This window comes from Hippocampus bargibanti, linkage group LG14 (assembly GCF_051943395.1).
Source record: "Hippocampus bargibanti isolate YZ-2025 linkage group LG14, ASM5194339v1, whole genome shotgun sequence".
Classification (NCBI taxonomy): Eukaryota; Metazoa; Chordata; class Actinopteri; order Syngnathiformes; family Syngnathidae; genus Hippocampus; species Hippocampus bargibanti.
Genome location: NC_142747.1, coordinates 18926517 through 18953090, shown reverse-complemented (window position 1 = coordinate 18953090; position 26574 = coordinate 18926517). Strand labels below are relative to the sequence as shown.

Genomic DNA, 26574 nt, shown 5'->3' with positions numbered 1-26574 from the left:
GACACATGTCTGGCCAAGTTCATATATTCAGCCATTCTGTATAATTTTACATGATAAAATATACGAAATAAATACATGTGGTTGATTTGGAATAATTTGTCGTTATTAAAGTCGCGATGTTGTGTTCAGTAATTCACTGTGAAAGATTAAAGTGTCTCTGGGAAATTCTAAACTTTACGAGTGGTCCGAATAAAGGTGCAGTACTGTATGGCCGAATTTCCAATTTTCTCTGGAAGTCTACGAATGCATCGTCGTGACGTCAGGTTCTACGTTTTCTCTTGGGGCTGTGATTTAACTGACCTACGGTCAGTTTCCCAATCTGAGCGACTCTTCTGTTACGTAATCCATTGCCGGATAAATTGCAAACCCGGAAAAATATATAGCTGACCTACGGTCAGTTTCACTATATGAGCGATTTATGTGTTACATGTAATCCATTGCCGAATAACTTGCAAACCCGGATAAATACAAAGGGTTGTGTCAGGAAGGGCATCCGACGTAAAAGCTTTGGCCAAAAGAAACATGCGAATCAAACATCTGAAGATGGAGGACACTGATTCGCTGTGGCGACCCCTTCAAGGGAAAAGCCGAAAGGAAAAGAAGACGACCTTACTGCTGAATTTCCAATTTTTCTGTATATCGTCGAATGCAACATCGTGACGTAATGTGTATCGTCTTGCGTTTCGAGTGTGTGATATAGCTGACCTACGGTCAGTTTCAATATATGGGCGACTCATCTGTTACATGTAATCCATTGTCAAATAAATTGCACCAGGATCAGTAAAACCTACCGGAAGCAGGAACTTTGGCGGGACAGTCGAAGCTTTGGCGCCATTGTCGAAAGCTTTACTCAGCGTTCGAAGTCCAAAAGAAGCAGTACGGTTTCAGTTCAGAGTGTATTGCATTCAAAAATATTCGTAAAAACAACATAACTACGTATTCGCAGACATGGTGCAGTTGACAGAAGGAGCGATAGAGGTATGCCTCCTACATTTGCGTTTTCTTCTTGTCCTTTATGGTGTCTTCGCTCGGAACCAACGTCAAAGCGAAGCTAGCTTAAAACCGCCACACATTGTCAAGTCTTTTTCCACCTATAAATGTCCCAAAAGATTTATTTGTTGTCGTCTACGTCATCAGTTGGGTGAAAACAGTTGCCAGCTGATATTTGCAACAAATCGAAGTCTTAATGTATTGTCAATAATTGAAGACTTGTTGAATCGATAAACGTTTGTTATCCAGGCCTTGTCCAGTGGAGGCGGTGGAACCGAGCCCATCCTTCAATTAGTGGTGAGTGTGTCGTTTGAAAGTAATATTTGATTATATTTAACTTTAGTTAAGTGAGTTGAGCCGTCCTGTTTATAGAAATTGCGATTTAATGGATGAACATTTCATTGTTCAGTTTGTCGCTGGCATCGATAAGTGAACAGTGATATGCTAGTCACAATATATACTTAATTATAAATACTTAAAAAACGATTACGTACTTCACAAAAATGCAATGATATCCGACTGCGAGTACAGAGTGCGCTCGGTTCACTGGACAGAAACAATCGCGGTGGAATATAGCTCACTGTAGCGTACCTATTATATGTGCCCTAACATTAGCTGGCTGGGATTGTCATTTGTCCTTAATGACTTCCCCCGAATAAATGCATTAACCCTGATAGATACCTGCGATTATTTTATTCCAGAGCATCCGCAAGATTGAGGGTGGAAGCGGTCCAGCTCGTTTTCGTGTGATGATGAGCGATGGACGACATACCATGTCCTGTAGGTACAATGTACTTATCTCATCCTCTTACATGTTATTTAACCCGAGAATATTGTTTCCCTGTACACTGTCATTTGCAATGTAAGCAAAACAAAAAAATGTGGCATCGTTATATAAAGTGTTTTTCCCTCTTCCTTCCTCAGCGTTCATGCTTTCAACGCAACTCAACTCAATGGCTGAAGAAAACCTGCTGGCCCCCAACTGCATTGTTCATCTTAAGAGACATGTGACAAATATTCTCAAAGATGGAAGGTAACTCATCTCTCTTCTTGTCTCTTTTTATTAACTCATTCATTGCCATTCACAAATGTTCACAAAAGCTAGCTAGCGAACTAATAGATAGCTAGCTTCACGCGATAGCTAGATAGCTTAACGCGATAGCTAGCTAGATAGTTAATAGAATACAAAGTTTCAGGAATGTAAACAATAGTAGCGTTCACTCAACCTGGAATAACTCAAATAGATAGAAAGCTAGCTAGCGAACTAGTAGATAACTAATAGAGAGCTAGCTTAACGCCATAGCTAGCTAGATAGTTAATAGAATACAAAGTTTTAGGAATGTAAACAATAGTAGCCTACGTTCACTCAACCTGGAATAACTCAAATCGATAGAAAGCTAGCTAACGAACTAATAGATAACAAATACATAGATAGCTTAATGTGATAGCTAGCTAGCTTAACGCGATAGCTAGCTAGATAGTTAATAGAATGCAAAGTGTCAGGAATGTAAAGAATAGTAGCGTTTACTCAACCTGAAATAACTCAAATAGCTATAAAGCTAGCTAGCGAACTAATAGATAACTATTAGATAGCTACCTTAATGTGATAGCTAGCTAGCTATCTAGATAGATAGTTAATAGAATACTACAAATTCCGGAATGTAAACTATAGTAGCATTCACTCAACCTGGAATAACTCAAATAGATAGAAAGCTACTAGCTAGCGAACTAATAGAGAGCTAGCTTAACTCCATAGCTAGCTAGTTTAACGCCATAGCTAGCTAGATAGTTACTAGAATACAAAGTTTCAGGAATGTAAATAATAGTAGTGTTCACTCAACCTGGAATAACTCAAATGGATAGAAAGTTAGCTAGCTATCTGGCTAATAGATAAGTAATAGATAGCTAGCTTAACTAGATAACTAGCGAGCTAGCTAGATAGTTACTAGAATACAAAGTTTCAGGAATGTAAATAATAGTAGTGTTCACTAAACCTGGAATAACTCAAATGGATAGAAAGCTACTTAGCTAGCGAACTAATACATAACTAATAGCTAGCTAGCTTAACGATATAGCTAGCTAGCTTGATAGTTAATAAAATACAAAGTTTCAGCAATGTAAACAATAGTAGACATGTGTATGCTGGTCATTAATATTTGCTCTTATTAATCAATATTTTCAATTATGTTTAATTGAATGTGAAAATATTTTCTCTCATTTCTCTCTTTCTTTTGGTCCTTTTTTGTATCATAGCTTATTCTTCAGCTCTGCAATTTTAATAATAATAATCCATTGCAATTATAAGTGTCTTTCAAAACTCTCAAGGACACTTTACAGTCACAGGATTTTTTTTTCTCTGCCCGTGAGCAGCGGCAGCCACACGTGCCAGCTTTCACTCAACCCGGAAGGAACATAAAGTTAAAAAAAAGCTCAAAAATAACTATTTTCTATGCGTTTGGCGATTTTTTTTTTTAATCCCAAATGAGAAGTTTCCAACCGTGACAACTCCCTGAATTGGGGATAATGAGAAAATATGTAATTTTTTTGAAAAATGTCAGTAATTTAGAAGATCATTTTGTGTGTTTGATCTCCAGACGTGTGGTAATCATTTTGGAGATCGAGGTCCTCAAGCATGCAGCAGATGTCAATGGGCGAATCGGCAACCCGATTCCTTACAGTGATGGTAACGAACGCTTTGTGCAGTTTGAGAACTTCCAAACAAAATGTCTCACTCAAACGGATGTTCTTGCAGGACAGAATAAAGCACCTCAGCAAGCCGCGCCTCAGCCAGCCGCTTCTATCAACCGTCCTCCATTTCAGTCTTCACTTCGAAATGATGGTGAGTCTTGCTAGCTTGAAACGCTTCCATGTTGTTACAGTTTGAAAGGCTTTGAATTGTGTTATATAATAATACATTACATTTATAAGCGCCTTTCAAAACTCTCAAGGTCACTTTTCAGTCACAGGTTCATTTTTTTCTGTGAGGAGCTATTAGCTGACTGGCTGTAAGCTGGCTAGCTGTTGGCTATCTGGCTATCTTTTAGCCATTTATTTGCTTTCCATTAGCTAGCTAGCTATTAGCTGTCTCGCTGTGACTGGCTGTCAATAAAACGTTCATCATTACACAACAATAATAATAAACATAATAATACTAATCCATTTAATTTCTAAGCGCCTTTCAAAACTCTCAAGGTCACTTTACAGTCACAGAATATTTTTTCTGTGGGTAGCTATTAGCTGTCTAGCTGTAAGATGGCTAGCTGTTGGCTATCTGGCAATCTATTAGCTATTTATTAGCTATCCATTAGCTAGCTAGCTATTAGATATCTAGCTAGTAGTTGTGACTGGCTGTTTAGCTGGCTAGCTGGTGGCTATCTGGCTATCTTTTAGTCATTTATTTGCTTTCCATTAGCTAGCTAGCTATTAGCTGTCTCGCTGTGACTGGCTGTCAATAAAACGTTCATCATTACACAACAATAATAATAATAAACATAATAATACTAATCCATTTAATTTCTATGCGCCTTTCAAAACTCTCAAGGTCACTTTACAGTCACAGAATATTTTTTCTGTGGGTAGCTATTAGCTGTCTAGCTGTAAGATGGCTAGCTGTTGGCTATCTGGCAATCTATTAACTATTTATTAGCTATCCATTAGCTAGCTAGCTATTAGATATCTAGCTAGTAGTTGTGACTGGCTGTTTAGCTGGCTAGCTGGTGGCTATCTGGCTATCTTTTAGTCATTTATTTGCTTTCCATTAGCTAGCTAGCTATTAGCTGTCTCGCTGTGACTGGCTGTCAATAAAACGTTCATCATTACACAACAATAATAATAATAAACATAATAATACTAATCCATTTAATTTCTAAGCGCCTTTCAAAACTCTCAAGGTCACTTTACAGTCACAGAATATTTTTTCTGTGGGTAGCTATTAGCTGTCTAGCTGTAAGATGGCTAGCTGTTGGCTATCTGGCAATCTATTAGCTATTTATTAGCTATCCATTAGCTAGCTAGCTATTAGATATCTAGCTAGTAGTTGTGACTGGCTGTTTAGCTGGCTAGCTGTTGGCTATCTGGCTATCTATTAGCTATTTATTTGCTATCCATTAGCTGGCTATTAGCTATCTATCAGACTGGCTGGCTAGCTGTTGGCTATCTGGCTATCTATTAGCTATTTATTTGCTATCCATTAGCTTGCTAACTTTCTATCTGTTTGAGTTACTTCGGGGTTGAGTGAACGCTGTTGCATGTGGCTGCCGCTGCTCACCCCAGTATTATTATTATTATTATTATTATTGTTATTATTATGACCTATCTATCAGCTAACTAGCTAGCCTTCTATCTATTTGAGTTACTTTGGGGTTGAGTGAACGCTGGTGCATGTGGCTGCCGCTGCTCACCCACAAAAAAACTTCATCCTGTGACTGTAAAATGACCTTGAGAGTTTTGAAAGGTGCTTATAAATGAAATTTATTATTATTATTATTATTATTACACGTGTGGCAGTGAATGAGTGAAAAGAAAAAGTCCAAACTATTGCCAAAAAAACGGATTTGTAGTTTAACCAGTAGATGGCAGTATTTCATCAATTTTTCTAAATTCTCCATTTTGTCAATCTCGTTGGAAAAGATTTCTCTATTTTTAAGCTTCAAAAATAGATGGCCATAAGCCCTCCCACTTAAATTAACGTTCAAACTGTGAGTGACTCCATGAGGGAAATCTCTAACTAACACAGAGCTGGACAAGCAACCCCAACACTGCGATAAATCCAACTTTAAGGGAGGGTATTCCCACTCTATCGCTCGCTCTCTGCTTGGCTATCTCGTGTCCTGGCGTCTTTGTCATTACTTGCGCGGGGGGTTGAATTTTAGGGCGGGCATTTTACTCATCAGCACGGTTATTGTTGGCGTTTCAAGCAGATGGTTTAATGACTGCAGATCCGATCCTTGGCCAAGTGGGAGGACTCGAGCTTTGGACACAATGAACTCTAATCCTACGCGTGAACTTTGTATGCACGCCTATGCACGTACAATGATAGCTTGGCTTACGAACGCTTTAGCTACTTTTGCTTTACGAACATTACATTTGCGAGAATATAATCTTGGCGAACTAGTTTTTTGCGAAACGCACGGAGTGCCGCAATGGCTGGCGGACGAGTTTTCCCACACCCACTTTCTTTGAATGCACACAGTGCAGACGTGATTTGTTATGGAGTGGATACTTTTGCTACTATGGGACTGAAAAAGACCCCACCACAGGCTAGTGTTAAGACGAAGAGGACACAAAAGAAAATTACGGTAGAGAAGAAGAAGGAAATCATCGCAAAACACGAACGAGGGGTGCGTTTGTGTTACTTGGCGTCCCAGTACCCAGCTGGCTAGCAATCTATTAGCTGGTTAGCTGGCTATCTTTTGGCTAGTTGGCTATCTGTTAGCTATCTAATAGCTGGCTATCTAGCTCTTTATTTATTTCGCTCTTTATTTATTAGTCAAAACGGAAAAGAAGATTTACCTAGCTATCCAGCTACCTACCTGACTTCTCGCTAGCTAGCTATTTGCTATCTAGCTCCCTGGCCGGCTATCTAGCTAGCTATGTATTAGCCATACAGCTATCTAGCTAGCTTTTCTATCTATTTGAGTTACTTCCGGGTTGAGTGAACGCTGGCGCGTGTAGCTGCCGCTGCTCTCCCACAGAAAAACTGATCCAGTGACTGTGAATTGACCTTGAGAGTTTTGAAAGGCATTTCCAAGTTAAATGTATTATATTTATGCTAAATCGACCATTGCTACGTGTGGCTATGTGTGTTTCTGTGTTGTCGAAACAACGGTCTCAGGCATTAGAAGAGGTTGAAAAATGTCTGTTTATTTGGATGAACAAAAAGCAGCTAGCAGGGGACATTTTGAGTGAGGGTATTATCGCACGGCAACTTCGCTCGGATATCAAGAGGCAACTACATCAACGATCATCACAAATGTAAATACAACGACTTTATGATACAGTACAGTTTATTTCTTTAATTACAATCCAAGAGCACATTTGTTATACATAAAATAAGGTATATTTTGTGTAGTTTTAAGTCTTATTTAGTAGAGAATTGTGTTTTATGGGGACCTGGAAACGGATTGTTCTCCTTTTTAATGATTTCCTATGGGAAATTTATGTTTGGAAGACACACTTTTTGCCTGACGCACACTCTCACACCAATTAAGTTCGTAAGCCAAGGTATCCGTGTAGACAGACACATCGACTTGTCAAATGTGGGATAACCTCACGTGTTTGTGTGGCTCTTTCACACTCCTTGGGTGGAGGTAACAGTGTTTCACAGTCGCCTCTTTTCTGTGAATCATCTTTGTCGATGCCGGGCTGGCATCTCGCACGCCTCCCCTTTTTTTTTTCTTTCCTCGTCCTGCTGCACTTCAGCTGCCAGCTGTACATTTACATGATCTCCGATGACATTTTTTGGATCACTCACAAACATACATAACAGTTTTGGCCATACTGTAATGCGGTGAAAATAGCTTCCCTTAAAGGACAACCGACATCACTTTTTTGTTTCCTAACTGACATCAGAAAAACGTTTTAGAGCAAAACACACAGGCTGATATTTTTAGTCAAAACACCAATAAAAATGACTTAAAATGTCCAAAATCTGCACCAAAAAAAATTCAGTTTCAGAAGGCCCCGCCCCCTTGTTCGTGGTGTCACCCCAAGTGTCTTGCCTTGCTGGAGAATCAAAACAATGGCTTCAGATTCGGACAATATGCTTTCTTGTTACTCATCCAGTTATGAATATGATTCAAATAGTTCTCAAGAGGAAAGCATACATGTTTGCAATCGATTAAAGAATTTATTCTGTGCCATTTTGAGGCAACATTGGGGGAAAATGTATCACCCAAAAAGAGGAAATCATATATGTTGAGGTTTCTAAAACTGGATTGAATATTTATATAATCGTAAAACTCAATAGACTGTGGGTCCTGCAATTTCAGTGAAAATGACAAAAACCCTGGCACTGGAGTGGACACATTTTTGCACATCGTATGGCATTGAATGAGTTAATATATACGATTCCCCCCCGGATAAAAGAATTCCCATTTAACAGAATTCCAGAAAGAGAGAATACTTACTGTACTGGTATTTGTTTGAAAATGCTTGCGAAAAGGACTTTTGGAAAAGTAAATACAGTAAAGTCTCGTTATATCGATATCGGATATATCGATAGTCCCGGTTATATCGATACTATTTCTATGCACGCACGGAGAAAATTACATGCAAACAGGGTCGGATATATCGATAGTCCCGGTTATATCGATATTTTTTCGGACTCCCTTGAATATCGATATAACGAGACTACTGTATACAGTAAAGTCTCGTTATATCGATATCGGATATATCGATAGTCCCGGTTATATCGATACTATTTCTATGCACGCACGGAGAAAATTACATGCAAACAGGGTCGGATATATCGATAGTCCCGGTTATATCGATATTTTTTCGGACTCCCTTGAATATCGATATAACGAGACTTTACTGTAGTTGGCTATTTTAATTTATTTTTTTAAATTTGTTCACAACTTCCTGGTAAAGGCATTGAAGCACTTGAAGAGTCTTTTATGCACTCTCCTGTGCATTATATTAGCTTATTTAGGATGACCCCCTTTTACATTTAAGCAATCGAATCTAAACAGAAAACGAAGCGTGAAAACAAATTTTTATGTATGGCTCCTAACTACTTAATGTGCGACTGTGCCAAAACGACTGCTGTGAAAAAGGTCATCATTACAACACCATGTGAGTACATCTCACTCTGCTCTTGTTCACACGCCATTTAGCGCCCGCCTCCGCCACCGCCCTCCTCCCTTCGGTGAACAGAGCGGTGGGTAAAGATTTCGGGAAGAAGCCGGCTGCGCCCACGACGCCAGGGGGCATGTCCAAAGTTGTCCCCATTGCCAGCCTCAACCCATACATATCAAGGTATGTGCTTATTATTTTTACAAACGTATAACATGTTGTAGGAACAACAAATAAGAACTTGTAATTGATCGATTGGAATCAAAAATGGCTTATATGCAAGGCAAAACCCTCTAGATCAGGGGTGTCAGAGTCGTTTTTTTGCGATTAGAATGTTTAATCCCCTCCACATATTACATACAGAGCGCTAAATAAAATAATTAATAACTAGTTTTCAAATCTCAAGTCAAGAAAAATGACTTGACATTTTGGTTAGGATTTTAGAAAGTACAGTAAAGTCTCGTTATAGCGATATTCAAGGGAGTCCGAAAAATATCGATATAACCGGGACTATCGATATATCCGACCCTGTTTGCATGTAATTTTCTCAGTGCGTGCATAGAAATAGTATCGATATAACCGGGACTATCGATATATCAGATATCGATATAACGAGACTTTACTGTATAATGGACAAGTTCACAAGTTTGATTTGCTTTCGCGGGCCGAAAAAAATTATGTGGCGGGCCGGATTTGGCCCCCGGGCCTTGACTTTGACACCTGTGCTCGAGATTATGCTTATTCTACTGTTACTGTACAGTTATACAGTCATAAAAATCCATAATACGAAATATAAAATGATAAAAATGACACTCATAATAATACATTTAATTTAGAAGTGCCTCTCAAAACTCGCAAGTTACACTTTACGGTCACATGATGTTTTTTTTTGTGCGAGTGAGCTGCGGCAGCCACACGCGCCGGCGTTCACTCACTCATTTATAAATGAACTGTGAACAGTTTCGATGATAATAGTCTTCAATAGAAAACGTTGCTTAAAACCAACAGATTGACATCGTATACTAGCCTGGAAACCTCACGTCGGCCATTTTGAATTGATTTCGACTTACGACCGTTTGACTTACGACCGTTTTGTCGGGACGGAACCCGATCATAACTTTTTTCGAGCTAACTCCAGAATGTCGGACATTATCCAGAATATCTGACTGAGTTATATTTGAAAATATCAAATATCATCGCGTTTCACAATGTAAAGTGAGATATTTTACCGTAATATATCCCAAATAATAAGCTGTCTACCCTCAGATGGACCATCTGCGCCCGCGTTAGCAACAAGAGCAACATCCGCACATGGAGCAACTCCCGTGGCGATGGCAAACTTTTCTCGATGGAGCTCGTGGATGAGAGCGTGAGTCTTTCAGTTGTTTTTTTTTTGCCTGGAAACGCGCAACAGATTATTATTTAACTTTCTTGTGGTTCCAGGGAGAGATCAGGGTGACCAGCTTCAACCAAGAAGTGGACAGGTTTTTCGGCCTCGTCGAGGTCGGCAAGGTGGGTTTTATTTTTTATTTTTTTTTTAAACTCCAGATGACAACGACGGCGATTTGTTATACCGTAATTTACGGACTACAAAATGCACTTGATAAAAAGCCACAACAGTTATATGTGGCCATAAGAGAAGATAAGAAAACATTCATTTGTATCACATTGGAGAAATTTACAATTTACAGCAGCACTATTATGAAAGGGAAGTGGAAGACAAAAAAAAGAGCTTACACAGACGTAAGAAAAAAAATATATAAAGAGAACCAGATTAATTCATTAACTGCCAGACGATGTGAAAAAAGGTGTCCACTCCAGTGCCAGGGCTTTTGTCATTTTCACTCAAATTGCAGGACCCACAGGTATACGACCCCATAAAAGTCTGAATTGTGAAATGCCCTTAAAGGGCACAACCGACACCATTTTTTTGTTTCCTTACTGACATCAGAAAAACGTTTTATAGCATCTAAAATACCCGAAACACACAGGCTGATATTTTTAGTCCAATGCAAAACACCAATAAAAATGAGTTAAAGTGTCCCAAAACTACTTCAAAATGACCTCGGAGATGGTGAGTTTCAGAAGATCCCGCCCCCTTGTTCGTGACGTCACGCCAAGACGTCTTGTCTTGCTCTAGAATCAAAACAATGGCTTCAGATTCATCCAGTTATGAATATGAGTCAAATAGTTCTGAAGAGGAAAGCATAAATGTTTGCAATCGATTAAAGAAGTCCTTCCGGCTCAATTCGAGCCGTCAGGACTCCAAATGTAGCGTCCCAGAAAATGCACAAGATGGCGCCCAAGCTCTGTTGGAAATGGGCTGATTTGTCTGCTAGGAATTTGTGTCAACTAGTATCAAGTAGTAGTCTTGGTGCAACACACAACCCATTCACCATCAGGTTTTTTTGTGTTTTCCTTCGAATTTCGCCATCAACACGGATCAATATGAAGTTTTCAGACCAAACAAAGTACCCAAAATGCATTGTGTGTCGCTTTCTCGGTCAGGGGCGTTCCTTCAGTGACGTCACGTGGGGATCGTCACCAACTCAGAAACAAGACTTCCTGAATATTCAGGGCGAGTCTTAAAACGTAAAATATAGCTATATGCGGTGGAATCTTTGTAAAATACGCTCAGTAGAAGTCATTTGAAGTGATTTTACAAATTATGGACACAACTTGTCCGGAAGTATCTGTTGTCCTTTAATGCCTTCTACTTCTATCCGTGCGCTGTGGTCAGGTCTACTACATCTCCAAGGGCAACCTAAAGGTGGCCAACAAGCAATTCACCTCCGTGAAGAACGACTACGAGATTTCTCTGAATTCCGAGACCACCATCATTCCGTGTCAAGACAAATGCGACATCCCCGTCGTGCAATGCAACTTTGTCACCATTGGCGACCTCGAGAAGAAGCAGAAGGATTCCCTTGTGGGTAAGGAGACATCTACTCAATCATCAAAACCACATCACTCTTTCTTCTCAGTTCACTGACCGTATCCCTCCGCAGACGTGATTGGCGTGTGCAAGAGTGTGGGTGAGGTGACCCGCCTCACCACAAAGGCCAACCGGGAAGTGTCCAAACTGACGATTGAACTGATAGACACATCTGGCAAGATGGTGACGGTCACGTTGTGGGGAGAAGAAGTAAGCATAGACGATTCGTTTGTCCAGTTGCGAAAAAACACACACCCTCCAAAATTAAAGGCTCCCTATGTATCTACCGAGCTACCTATCTATTTGCTATCTATTAGCTGTCTAACTAACTAGATAGCTAGCTAGCTATTAGTCATCTATTAGCTAGCTAGCTAGCTAACTTTATCAATTTGAGTTATTCCCGGTTGAATGGGCTCACCCTTGCTGGCTACCTAGCTAGCTATCTATTTGTCGAACTAGTCGTTCGTCCAGTTGCGAAAAAACACACCCACTCCAAAATTAAAGGCTCCCTATGCATCTACCGAGCTACCTATCTATTTGCTATCTATTAGCTGTCTAACTAGCTAGCTGGCTAGCTAGCTATTAGTCATCTGTTAGCTAGCTAACGTTATTTAAGTTATTCGCGGTTGAATGGGCTCACCCTTGCTGGCTACCTAGCTAGCTATCTATTTGTCGAACTAGTCGTTCGTCCAGTTGCGAAAAAACACACCCACTCCAAAATTAAAGGCTAGCTATGTATCTACCGAGCTAGCTATCTATTTGCTATCGATTAGCTGTCTAGCTAGCTATCTATTAGTTATCTATTAGCTAGATAGCTAACTTGATCTATTTGAGTTATTCCTGGTTGAGTGAGCGCTGGCGGATGTGGCTGCCGCTGCTCACCCACAGAAAAACTGACTGATCCTGTGACTGTAAAGTGACCTTGAGAGTTTTGAAAGGCTCTGATAAATTAAATTTATTATTATTGTAGCTAGCTAGCCTGATAAATTAAATTTATTATTATTATTATTATTATTATTATTATTATTATTATTATTATTATTATAGCTAGCTAGCTAAATTGATTTATTTCTCATTTGTTTGAATATTTTGTTTTATTTTATAGCGAGCTAGCTAACTATCCATCCATTTATTCATCCATCCTTATTGAAAATAATCTTGACAGCATCCTCACTCTGCAGTATATTTGCACCTAAAAGCTAGCAACCACACATTTGACGACAGTGAGGTTAAAATCTTAGCGAAAGAAAATAGATGGTTAGAAAGGGGAGTAAAAGAAGCGATTTTCATAAAACAGCAAAATCCTTACCTTAACCGTAACGGTGGGATGAGGTTCAGTTTTGATCGTTCGTACAATGGACTGCTTAGGCAACATAGGATTAGTCGTGATGATGAGGTGATACCAGGGCAAATTGGGCAATCAGGCCAGTCGTCAGTCAAGACAATAGAAGCAATCAGTGGAGCTGCAGGAATTAGTCCTCTGCTCCCCCCCAACCTGTGAGCAGGGACCAATCATAACAGAGTCCGGCACCTAACAGAGTCCGGCACTGCCACATCTGGACAGTAGATATATATATATATATATATATATATATATATATATATATATATATATATATATATATATATATATATATATATATATATATATATATATATATATATATATATATATATATATATATAGGGCCGAAACTACCAGTAAGACTTTAGTTTGCTGACGAAGCTTCTTGGATAATAAGCGAAACGTCCGATACCTTCAAAGAAGTACAGATGACGGCTGAAGAAACCTTTTCATCGATGGACCATTCCTGTCCGACTGAGAGCTTACACAGACGTAAAATAACAAAGAAAGGATATTATTTTTTTTTCTCCCTAATAACTTCTCAATATTTGTTATGCAGGCGGAGCAGTTCAACGGCACCTCTCAACCCATCGTGGTCATTAAAGGCGCCAAGCTGTCCGATTTTGGTGGGGTCTCACTCTCGGCGCCCTTCACCAGCACGCTGTTGACCAACCCGGACATCCCCGAGGCGCACAAGTTGCGCGGCTGGTAAGCCCACATCAATTTCATGTATTATAAACCTCAGAAAACCGCTCACTCTTGTTCCGTCTTGGGACAAGGTGCTTTGAACAGGAAGTAGGAGGCCATTTTTACAATGGGCATAATAATAACAATATATATAATAACAACAATAATAATAATACATTTCATTTATAAGCGCCTTTCAAAACTCTCAGTCACTTTACAGGATACGTTTTTCTGTGGGTGAGCAGCGGCAGCCACACGCGCCAGCGTTCACTCAACCCGGAAGTAACTCAAATAGATAGAAAGTTAGCTAGATAGCTTTATGTCTAATACATAGCTAGCTAGCGAGAAGTCAGGTAGATAGCTGGATAGCTAGGTAAATCTTCTTTTCCGTTTTGACTGAAAAAAAAACACCATGTATGGAAAGGCGTTTTTGGGAAGATAACGCCCTCAAACGGCGCGCCGGGTGTCACCCGCATTGCAGCGAATTAGTTTTGGCGGGTTTTCAAAGCAAGCCAATACGACGAATATACCGCAACAGATAAATATTTGACAACTGTGAGCTTGTGAGCTTTTGAGACTATTTTGTGGTGAGGGCGTTATATGAATAAACATGACTCACCATATCAAAATAGTTTAAAATAAATACTCTGCCAAATATCCAATTGATCTAAAAAATATGTTAAAAAAAATAATAATCCACATCACTTGGGCCTTAATCTCAAATTAATACTATTTGTCATGCAATAGAAGAATTCATTTATTATTATTATTATTATTATGTAAGCTCTCAGTCGTAAGATTATTATTATTATTATTATTATTATTATTATTATTATTATTATTATTATTATTATTATTATTATTATTATTATTTAACAACAGCTGCTGTTAAAGCACTGTTGGAAAACCGATTTTTTTCAAAAACCAAAACAGCACTTTCCATTAAAACCAATGTAAAAAATCTTAATCCGTTCAAAGTCGAGAAAACAACTTTTTAACTTTCATCGCATAAACCGGATAAAAACTTAATAATAGAGCAGGTCATGTGTAAAATTCTATAAAAACAAACTTTGATTTTCACCAATTTTTAACATCAACATTAACATCTGTACATAAAAATCTTTATCTTTCTGCCACGAGGCGTGTTGGCACCTATCCCAGCTGTCTTTGGGCAAACACAGGGCACACTAACTATTCAAACCATCCTTTGCTTGCTTTAAAATCATACTATTCAGGCGATCTTAACCAGCATTTTCGCAAAAATAAAACAATATTAATGCGTCGGTCACAATGAGGAAGACGTATAAGGAAGCGGAGGGTAGTCGAGTGATGCATTCAGTTTGGTTGAGAACCAAAATTCGGTTGTATACCAGGGCATAAAAAATATGACGTCTTCTTGTCTATCTCTAAAGCCAACGGGCTTCCATTTTCAACTTATTACTGCTTCCATCTGTTTTTCCACTCGATGACAAGAAGCTATCTGCTCCATCACCGTAAATTGTGACTCTACTTTGCGGCTTAAGTGGGAGGCAAATTAAGAGCACTTGAAAATGGAACATCTTGATTGGGTCTAATTGTTTGATGACGCTTTCCTGTGCAAGGTTTTTTTTCTCAGAATTGTCAATGATACTTCATGTCGTGAAAGATACTCATTCGCTTTTACTGAATAAACCACAGGGTTATCTCATTAATTCATCATTGGGGATTTTATTTTGCTCAGTAACTGTATTAGCCCAAAAATAAAAATTCTTACTGTTTAGTCCCATGTTTCTATTATGGTTTCATTACCGACTGCGTGCGATCTTCAGACAGCATCACCGCTAGCTTTTATCTATCTGGCTATTCATTAGCTATCCATTAGCTAGCTAGCTAGCGTTCAATCTACAGTGATATCTCTGTTTACGAACGCTTTAGCTAACGAACTTTTCGCCTTACGAACATTAAATTCGCAAGAATATAATCTTAGCATTCGAACTAGTTTTCGGGAAACACACGGAGCGCCACAATGACTGGCGGACTAGTTTTCGGCGGAAGAACACCCAACGACACAGTCAAACAGCGCCGCCGTGACTAGTTTTCCACGTCCACTTTCTTTCAGTGCACTATGTGCAGACGTGGTTTGTTATCGAGTGGATACTTTTGCTTTTTTTGGGACCGAAAAAGACCCCACCACATGCTAGTGTTCAGCCGAAGAGGACACAAAAGAAAATTAATGGCGAGCAGAAGAAGGAAATCCATCGAAAAACACCAACAAAGTGTGCCTTTGTGTGACTTGGCGTCCTAGTACCAATATGCTAAGTCGACCATTGCTACGTGTGGCTAAGGATATTTCTGTGTTGTCTAAGCAACGATCTAAAGCAATAGAAGAGGTTGAGAAACCTGTGATGATTTGGATTAACTAAAAGTATCTAGTAGGGGACAGTGTGAGTGAGGGTATTATCACAGAGAAAGCGGCAACTACATCAACGACCATCACAATGGTAAATAAAATGACTTTATTATACAGTTCAGTTTATTACTTTAATTGCAATACAATCGCACATTTATTATGCATAAATTAAGGTATATTTTGTGTAGTTTTAAGGCTTATTTAGTAGAAAATTATGTTTTATGGGGACCCGGAAAACGGATTATTCTCATTTTTAATGGTTTCCTATGGGAAATTAATGTTTGGAAGACACACTTTTTGTCTTGCACACATAAGCCTAGGTTTCACTGAATTTCAATCAACTACAAAATAAAAGCGTGGGGGGGGGGGGGTGCATACATAGTCACAAATGACATCCAGCAGGAAACATGCACGTGTCATTTGCAAGTGGTTGAGGAAAAAAAACGAGTTTGCGCAACAGCGGGTTGACATGTACACATTTTATACGTGTGAAGGTACGAGCAGCCTTCAACGAGTCATCTCATCACCGTCAAGACGCTATATCCTATGAAAACAACCTGTGTGAACGACATGTTTACACCTTGTTGTCAGCAACACGTTACAAAAACATGGAGGTTTACAGGCACTTCATGAGGTACACCAAGATAATCCTGAAAATTGCCCAAACTGTCTTCTGAGAGCCTTTTTTTAATAGTTTCCTATGAGAAATGAATGTTTGGAAGACACACTTTTTGCCTTACACACACTTTCTGGAAACCAATTAAGTTCTTAAGCTGAGGTATTACTGTGTTTTACTTATTTCCAGGTTGAGTGGATGCTGGTGTGTGTGGCTGCCGCTGCTCACCCCAAAAAAAAAAAAAAACATATCCCGTGACTGTAAAGTGACCTTGAGAGTTTTGAAAGGTGCTTATAAATGAAATGTTTTATTATTATTATGATTACTAAACTGTCACAAACTAAAACATTCATTGGAAACAACGGCTTTAGCTAGAAAAGGATTCTAAAAGGCTCTTCAGTGTAAGGCTGCACATTACAAGGCCACTGATTTTTTTTGTTATATAAATATATTTTTTTGCTAGTCTAAAATCCTTTGTCACAGTGCTGTCGTCAGACATATCCAATGTTTTTTGATTGATCTGTATAGAAAAATTGAATAATGAAGAGTGTCAATCTTATGCCATTGTATTCAACACAATGGCTGTTTAAAGGACAACCGACGTCTTCGGACGAGTTGTGTCCATAATTTGTAAAATGGCTTCAAATGACTTCTACTGCGCGTATTTTAATAAGATTCCACCGCATATAGCTATATTTTATGTTTTAAGACTCGCGCTGAATATTCAGGAAGTCTTCGTATTGGAGTTGGTGACGTCACGGAGGGAACGCCCCTGACCGAGAAAGCGACACACAAAGCATTTTGGGTATTTTTTTTTTTTCATCTGAAAACACCGTGTTGATGGCGAAATTAGAAGGAAGACTACATAAATAACGCGATGGTGAATCATTGTGTGTCGTCCCCAAACACGCATAAAGAAAGTGTAAGTTTACACAAATTCCCAGCAGACAATTTCACCGCAATACCTTGATCGACGATGCCCGTGCCTATCCATGTGGTGTCATTCCACGAATCAGAATTACACCCAAGCCACGTGTGACTCACATTTACCATTTAAAATGATAACCCGGCGCTTGGGTAAATCTGTTTGCTGGCATTAATCAGCAAAAAAAAAAGTGGAACGCGGCAGCTGGTGCGTTGCCTCAGCAACGCTCTGCTGCTTTTAATGGGGGATGCTTTCAATTAGTCTTGCCTTCAGGAGCGAGGCGTGTATTTACAACCTGTCCCGAGCGTTGCTGTGCTTTGTGGCCCAACACATTAGTGAGCACTTTTGATGTTGGTGACCATTTTTAACTCCTCTGCTATCCAATTGTTGTTTTTTTTACAACCCACCACCTCCCACCCTTTCCTCCCATAGTTTCCTTCATGTAGTGTTTTCTGGATAACAGCGCCCACTGTATGAAATTGGGTTTTTTGATATGGCCCTAACCAGCCCGACCGACCCTGGATGACTTTGCCATCCCTCTTCTCTTGATTTATTTCTCAAGCCGCCTTCACTTCCCACAAAGCCATCAAACTACACACACACAAACACTCACAAAAAAAAAAAAAGATATTCCGACTGCTTCTTCTTGACAGACGTGTGGAAAAGATTGGGTCTTAGTTGTGTCATATTGGGGAAAAAGGGCACGCTACACTAGTAACAGACACGGCCTCAATTAGGCCGGATTAGCATGACAGATCAAAGCAGCCAAATCAAGTTGTTTAAGAAGATTCTTCAAGCCGAGAAGTCTAAAATACCGTATTGGAGTCCATTCGAAATACGAGGACTCTGGGTTCTTCATACTGATGGTTAATTCTTTAATGTGATTTCACTTGCATGATGAATCACCACCGTAGAACTACAGACAACTCTAAAAATATAGCTATAATTTACACATGAACATTTGGACTTTACATCAATGAACTACAACGTATGCAATAAAATCGTACAAACCACTTTGCCCGCTTTCCGCTCCGAAATGGAAGTTTTGATCTTCTTTCTTTGTATCTTTTCCTTACTCAACAGTACAGCGGTAAAGCAATGCCCATTCTCGCCGTCTTCTCAGTAAAATGAAACTTAAAGAAGCACGGAAAGTAAAACCTGTACCGCAAGTGACAACAACCCAACGTAATGTCAAGAAAAATAACGCACAGCCATCTGCTGGTCAACTATGGGATGGCAGTTATAGACAAACGTATGAACCACATTTACACCGTATTTTCCGGTGTATAATTCGCGCCCAAAAGCCTTTATTTTCTTCAAGAGATGACTCTGCGTCTTATACACACGTGCGCATTATATGTGAAGTCATATTGAGCCACAACAGATCTCGCAAACAACTGGCAGAAGCCACCGACTCCATTTCCCCTCGTAGAAGCAGTACGTAACGTCAGCGCTGCTCTACTGTAGCGTCTTTATAATGTGGTGGAAAACTTTGATATACAGTAAAGTCTCGTTATATCGATATCGGATATATCGATAGTCCCGGTTATATCGATACTATTTCTATGCACGCACGGAGAAAATTACATGCAAACAGGGTCGGATATATCGATAGTCCCGGTTATATCGATATTTTTTCGGACTCCCTTGAATATCGATATAACGAGACTTTACTGTGTATATATATACAGGTAACATCCGACTTATGACTGAGTTCTGTTCTGACCAAACGGTCGTAAGTCAAAATGGTTGTAAGTCGAAATCCATTCAAAATGTTGAATCGAGACTCCGAGGCTAAATGACTTGCAAACTCCCCCCTTTGGTGCCATCACACGGTCGATTGCTGTGTGAGAGTGAGATGCTGGCTGGCTGACTGGCTAGCCAAAATTGTCGTTCGCGCCCGGCCTGCTAGCGCGTTGCAGTGCCGGGCGTAGAATTACAATTTTAAAAATAGGGTTTGGAGTTTGTGCGGGTGGTCATAACTTTTGACGCTGTCTCTCTTGCTAAACACCAAACTGTTTAACCATGGTTTTCGAATGACCAAATGTTAGCGCTCAACGCTAATTAACATCAACGTTCATGTTGTTGTGAAGGTTTGACAAGGAAGGACAGAACATTGAAGCACAGTCGATGACCAACTTGAAGGGAAGTTCCACCCTGGGAAACGCCGTCTGGAAGACCCTGGCTGAGGTGAAGACGGAGAACTTAGGACACGGAGAGAAGGTACTGAGGGCTTGACGCATCTTCAATTGACCGTTGGGGCCTGTTCTTTGGGTATGTTTAAGTACAAGTATAGTGATACCTTGGCGTACGAACGCTTTAGTTAACGAACTTTTCTCCTTACGAATGTTGAATTCGCGAGGATATAATCTTGGTATATGAACAATTTTTCGGGAAACATACGGAGCGCCACAATGAGTGATGTGTTGTTGGCGAACGAGCTGCTTCTTGGAGCTCCTGAAATTGCAGCCGGCTTCACGTGATTGGTCAAGATCCGTGGTAGAGGAGGGACACACGCAGCAGGACACACACACAACAGCGAGTGGGGGTGGGGTTACAGAAAAAGAAACGCGCACACGAAAGGGAGACGACAGAGCTTGAAACAAAAAACAAAGGAAAAAGAACAAAAGTGAATGGATAGAAAACAGTGAAATTTTGACTCGTTTCAACTTTATTGATAGTTTAAAGACAGTGCAGACTGCAAGGTTAAAATATCCCATCAATCAGGCTCCACAAATAACCCGCACAAGCCATCTGTACAATTTGAAGAGAACATACAAGCAAGGGAACCAGCAATTAATAAAGTTTCTAGTATGTCTGCCTGAATCTGTTGCAATATCACAACTTCGAAGATGTACAACCCGGAGCTCCTTTATCCAGTCCACCAAGCCATCAACGACCATCACAAAGGTAAATAAAATGACTTTATTATATAGTACAGTTTATTTATTTAATTACAATACCATAGCACATTTATTATACATAAAATAAGTTATATTCTGTGTAGTCTTACGTCTTATTTACTTGAAAATTATGTTTTATGGGGACCTGGGAACGGATTATTCTCATTTTAATGGTTTCCTATGGGAAATTAATGTTTGGAATACACACTTTTCGCTTTACACACACTTTCTGGGAACCGATTAAGTTCGTAAGCCAAGGTATCACCGTACTGAGGATTTCCGACATGAAACATAGGCTGTGTAAAGTCACCGGTGTACAGTCTCTTACTCGGTGTAACCTTGTCAAATTACAAAGGTTCTTTGGCGCCAGCGGCCCTGATGAGTCTTGATAATCACCAATTTACTAAATCGCAGCATAAGCGCTTATGTATACTGAAAAGGTTCCACGGTCTCGTCTTCCAGCTCATTAATCTGTCGCCTTTGCCGTCTGCCTGTTTTCACTTGCTAAAAGAGTCGCATTTATCTCTCGCTATCGATTACATATACCCAGCGACCCTTCCATTCTTTCCCCTCTGAAATGAAATTACCGCCCGTGGATGAGTACAATAATATGTCCTCTTTAATTTCCCCGCTGCTTGTTTGCACTTGCAAAAGGAAATGGTGTTCGCAGAAGTGTATAAATCAACCGGAGCGGAAAATGACGGCTGGCTGCGAGGTATTAGCAGGCAGCTTTAGCATGCGCACCCACGTTCGGGAATCAGTCCGTTGACTGGGATTAAGTTAGGGGAAAGAGCAGCAGATAGTGGCGCGATAACGCAGACAGGTGAAGCAGGACGTAAAGATCGGTCTTGAGCTTCTCTCGCGTCCTTGATAACTACATTTTCAGTTAACGCCGTGACTAAAAAAATGTGCACAAAAAACCTTTCTGACATCGGCGGCGATTCGCTGATTGCCGCAGGAGGCTTACCTGATATCAGGTTTTATGAAATACAGTAAAGTCTCGTTATATCGATATTCAAGGGAGTCCGAAAAAATATCGATATAACCGGGACTATCGATATATCCGACCCTGTTTGCATGTAATTTTCTCCGTGCGTGCATAGAAATAGTATCGATATAACCGGGACTATCGATATATCCGATATCGATATAACGAGACTTTACTGTATATATTTTTATAGTGCTTTGTATGCATCTTTAATTGTATGTAAAGGACAACCGACACCCCCTCACTTCAAATGACTTATTGACGTATTTTACAAAGATTCCATCACATATAGCTATATTTTATATACAGTAAAGTCTCGTTATATCGATATTCAAGGGAGTCCGAAAAAATATCGATATAACCGGGACTATCGATATATCCGACCCTGTTTGCATGTAATTTTCTCAGTGCGTGCATAGAAATAGTATCGATATAACCGGGACTATCGATATATCCGATATCGATATAACGAGACTTTACTGTATTTTACGTTTTTAAGACTGTAGATGGAAAGGAGTAGGGCGGGTATTCAAATCAAAATGCATGAAGACACTTGTGATTTTCTTTCTCTTTTTGCCCAATTTTGATTTCTTAGGGCGACTACTACACCTGCATTGGTACCATTGTGTACATGCGTCGAGAGAACTGCCTCTACCAGGCGTGCCCAAGTCCAGACTGCAACAAGAAAGTGGTGGACCAGTATAACGGCTTGTACCGCTGCGAGAAATGCGACAAAGAATTCCCCAACTTCAAGTACCGCCTTATCCTATCGGTGAGTGACTCAGCACTGTGCTCCCTCCAAGCCAGAGCCGCAGTGATGTGCATGTTTTTTTGTTTTGTTTTGTTTTTTTTGTCTGAATGATAGATTATGCACACACACATTCATGTTTCTGTGAGGTCTGGATAACTCCAGATAAGGAGTGAGGACCAATGTTGCTGATAAGTTTAGAGAAGAACTAGTGTTACATTTGAACACTAAATGTCACCCCATTTCCCACTTGAACTTAAAACCAAAAAAAAAGTGGACTTGAAACTGAAATAACATCAAGCGTGAGGTTTCTGAATGGGTACATTCAAAGTCCTCACCCCTGTAGTGAATTTGGTTAAAATATCGTTTTACTTTTTGTGGTATGAACTTTTTCCTTTCATTAACCACACACACACACACACACACACACACACACACACACACACACACACACACACACACACACACACACACACGGTGAGTAAAAAGTGTGTGTATCGATGTGAAATGAAAATACACACAAAAAAAATCATTTTGGGTGAATCTGTGAGGACCTCTCTGAAACTTTTAACAGATGTATGTATGTATATATATATATACAGTAATAGTATATATATATATATATATATATATATATCGATAGTCCCGGTATATATCGATATTTTTTATATATATCCCTTGAATATGTGATATATATACGAGTGTTGTACTGTATGTATATATATATATATATATATATATATATATATATATATATATATATATATATATATATATATCACTGCTGCGTTCTTGACCAATCACATGGCGTTAACCGAACACTGGGGGCCGGGGTAATAGAGGACAAAAACAGTCGGCTGCCATTTTCATGTCAATGTCACATGACTCATAGTGGCGCTCCGTGTGTATCCCGAAAAATAGTTTGTATGCCAAGGTAAAATTTTCATCAATGTAACATTTGTAAACGGAAAAGTTCGTAAGCCAAAGGGTACGTAAACCGACGTATCGCTGTACTCTGATTTTCACTTTAGTGACCAGAATGACAAACTCAGCTTGCGTCTAAATCTTAGTGTCACTTTTTTGGTCTTTGCCAGATGAACATTTCAGATTACACCGACAACCAGTGGGTGACTTGCTTCCAGGAGACCGGCGAGACCATTTTGGGCCAAAACACAGCTTATCTAGGACAGCTGAAGGAGTCTGTGAGTCCCAGTTTTAATCTACTGCTTGAAGTCTCATCTGTTAGGGGGGCAAAATGGTGTGTTTGTTTTCAGAATGAAGCCGCGTTCGATGAGGTCTTCCAGAAAGCCAACTTCAGCACGTTTGTGTTTCGCAACAGAGTCAAGCTAGAAACGTACAATGTAAGTAAATTCGGGAATGGTGCTCCCCGTCATGCTGAATAAATTCAGGAATGGCAGTACAGTGAGACCTCAACTTACAAACACCTCAACTTACAAACTTTTTGTCTTACAAACGTCAAATTTATGAAAATTAAACCTTATAATAAGCACTATTTTCATAATACACACCCACCACGGCTGGCGGAGTGATCTTCGGCGGAAGCACACGACCTAACAGCACCAGAGGTTAAGTTACCAACAGTCCTTATGGAAGGTGACTCTCCTTCCATAAGCCATCAACGACCATCAAAAAGGTAAATAAAACTTTATTTGACAGCACAGTTTATTTCTTTAATTACAGTCCTCATGTAATGCGCCTCTATCCAAACAGCAATTCCCTTTGACCTTCGACCTCCAACGCCATTCCATCAAGCCATAAATGACCATCACAAATGTAAATAAAGTGACTTTATGATACAATGCAGTGTATTTATTTCATTACAATACACTAGCACATTTATTAAACATAGAATAAGGTATGTTGTCTGTAGTTTTAAGGCTTATTTAGTTGAAAAGTATATTTTATGGAAACCCGGGAACGGATTATTCCCATTTTAATGGTTTCCTATGGGAATTCTTTTTTTGAGATACACACTTTTCGCCTTACACACTCTGTCCGGGAACCAATTAAGTTCGTAAGTTGAGGTCTCACTGTAAATGATTTAGCATACAAAGACTGAACATGTCAGCTTTCCGTTCATGAACATATCGAGCACCCTCTCCTGCTCATTTTTCCAGTGCTTTTAAAAAAAAGACACGTCTAGCGTTGTCGCAGTCACACAGATCCAGTTTTGTTTGGCGCCGTATAAAAGAATTGATTGGACCGGGCCCTCTGAACAGGAAGTCTGGAGCGCAGCCAGCGAGCAGCATCCTCCTGCGTCGCACAAACCAAGCCGGTGTGCCGCTAACGCCGCCAAAACTTTTACTCGCTTCTTCAGAGCAGAAACACCTGCAAAAGCACCTCCTTTTCACCACTGCGGGCCAGCCATTGTGTCGTTTGCTTTTTCTTAAAAAAACCAAACAAACCATATTCCGATTAGATGTACGAATAATTTCACATTCAAAAATATTTCCAAAAGATGACATAAGGCCATTATTTTAACTCATTCACTGCCAGACCAAGTGGAAAAAAATGTGAGGATAAAGAATATATGCCCGGCTGTATTGTTCCAGTGCCGGGGTTTTTTGTCATTGTCACTCTATGTTGTTGCTGTAGATTGCAAATTTCCCCATCTGCTAGCTATCTATCTGGCTGGCTAGCTATCTATTAGCTAGCTGGCTATCTATTAGCTACATAGCTGGATGGCTATCTGTTAGCTATCTATCCGTCTGGCTGGCTTGCTATCTATTAGCTAGCTAGCTGGCTGGCTATGTATTGGCTATCTGGTAGCTAGCTAGCTTGCTCGCTATGTATTGGCTATCTGGTAGCTAGCTAGCTAGCTAGCTTTTTATCTATTTAAGTTATTGCAGGTTGAGTGAACGCTGGCGCCTGTGGCTGCCGCTGCTCACCCACAGAAAAACTGATCCAGTGACTGTAAAGAGACCTTGAGTTTTGAAAGGTGCTTACAAATGAAATGTATTATTATTATTATTATTACATGAAAAAAAGGTACGTGAAGACGCATCGGCTCCTCTCTTTCCCGGCAAATTGCCGTTTTCGTGTTTATTATGTTTGTCAAAGTCATAATAAGGGTCAGAGAGGACAGTCATTTCATCTGCCGCTGTATGTCATGCATATTAGCATATTTGACAATCAAGCTGACTTTGACTTTGAAAAGGCAAATGCTGCCCTCTCATGGAAGGGGAAATTATTACCAGAGGTCTGACCAGCGCTTTTTTTTTTTTTTTTTTTTTTTTTTTTTTTTTCAGAATAAATTCGGGAATGGCAGCCAATGAGTTAAGAGCTTGATGATCTATTCTTTTTTATGTCTTTTGCTAGGACGAATCCCGAATCAAGGCGACAGTGATGGACGTGAAGCCCGTGGACCACCAGGAATACAGCAGAAAGTTGATCACGAACATCAGGAATATGTTCCCCAAGTAAAAAAAAAAATACAATAAAAATAAATAAAAAACACTAGAAGCATGTTGAAAATATGTTTTGCGCTTTTGATAAAATGTGTGGGCAGTTTGTATCTTTTTTTTTTTGTGTGTTTTATGGCACCGCTTTTTACAAGCTGCAAGTGGCTCTGTTTACCCCTGATAAGTCTTGTTGATTTTTTCAGTCTTTATTTTCTGACTGGCCTCCAAGGAGATAAATCTTCGACTGAAAAGAAGAGGGTTGCGTTGCCTCTGTAAAACTTTTTTTTACAGAAACAATTTTCGTTAAGTTCTCTTAATCATGTCACCCGGTTTCTTGTTCATTTGCTGCATGATGTTGTAAAACCACCAGCTATTCCAACAATAGGAATAAAAAAAGAAAAACTATTTTGGACTGGGTATCCCTTTTATTGTACAGTGATACCTCAGCTTATGAACACCCAGAAAGTGTGTGTAAGGTGAAAAGTTTGTCTTCCAAACATTTATTTCCCATAAGAAACCATTAAAAGGAGAACAATCCGTTCCCAGGTCCCCATAAAACATATTTTTCTACAAAATAAGCCTTAAAACGACACATAATATACCGTATTTTATGGACAGTGATATCTCGGTTTACGTACCCCTTGGCTTACAAACTTTCCAGTTTACGAATGTTACATTTATGAAAATTTTACCTTGGCATACAAGTTTAACTTAATTGGTTCCCAGATAGTGTGTCTGGGGAAAAAGTGAAAAGTGTGTAACCCAAAAAGTCATTTCCCATAGGAAACCATTAAAATGAGAATAATCCGTTCCCAGGTCCCCATAAAACCTA

The 26574-nt window shown here is 39.6% G+C and overlaps 1 protein-coding gene across 1 annotated transcript; it reads left to right on the top strand.

The window, feature by feature from the left end:
• Positions 1-803: 803 nt before the first annotated feature.
• On the top strand, positions 804-25797 carry rpa1 (replication protein A1). The gene is made up of 17 exons (XM_089013220.1): positions 804-978; positions 1240-1287; positions 1692-1770; positions 1915-2023; positions 3585-3673; positions 3743-3829; positions 8826-8967; positions 10051-10153; positions 10228-10296; positions 11525-11717; positions 11793-11929; positions 13624-13772; positions 19775-19904; positions 22168-22344; positions 23415-23522; positions 23595-23681; positions 25660-25797. The coding sequence occupies exons 1-17, from the start codon at positions 949-951 to the stop codon at positions 25762-25764; spliced, it is 1842 nt and encodes a 613-aa protein (XP_088869346.1). The 5' UTR covers positions 804-948; the 3' UTR covers positions 25765-25797.
• Positions 25798-26574: the final 777 nt, after the last annotated feature.

Excerpts from the sequence above, each read along its gene's own strand:
- rpa1 (XM_089013220.1), top strand. The coding sequence starts at position 949 with ATGGTGCAGTTGACAGAAGGAGCGATAGAG. Across the intron at positions 2,024-3,584 it reads AATATTCTCAAAGATGGAAG|ACGTGTGGTAATCATTTTGG; the intron begins GTAACTCATCTC and ends TTTGATCTCCAG. Across the intron at positions 3,830-8,825 it reads GTCTTCACTTCGAAATGATG|CGCCCGCCTCCGCCACCGCC; the intron begins GTGAGTCTTGCT and ends CACGCCATTTAG.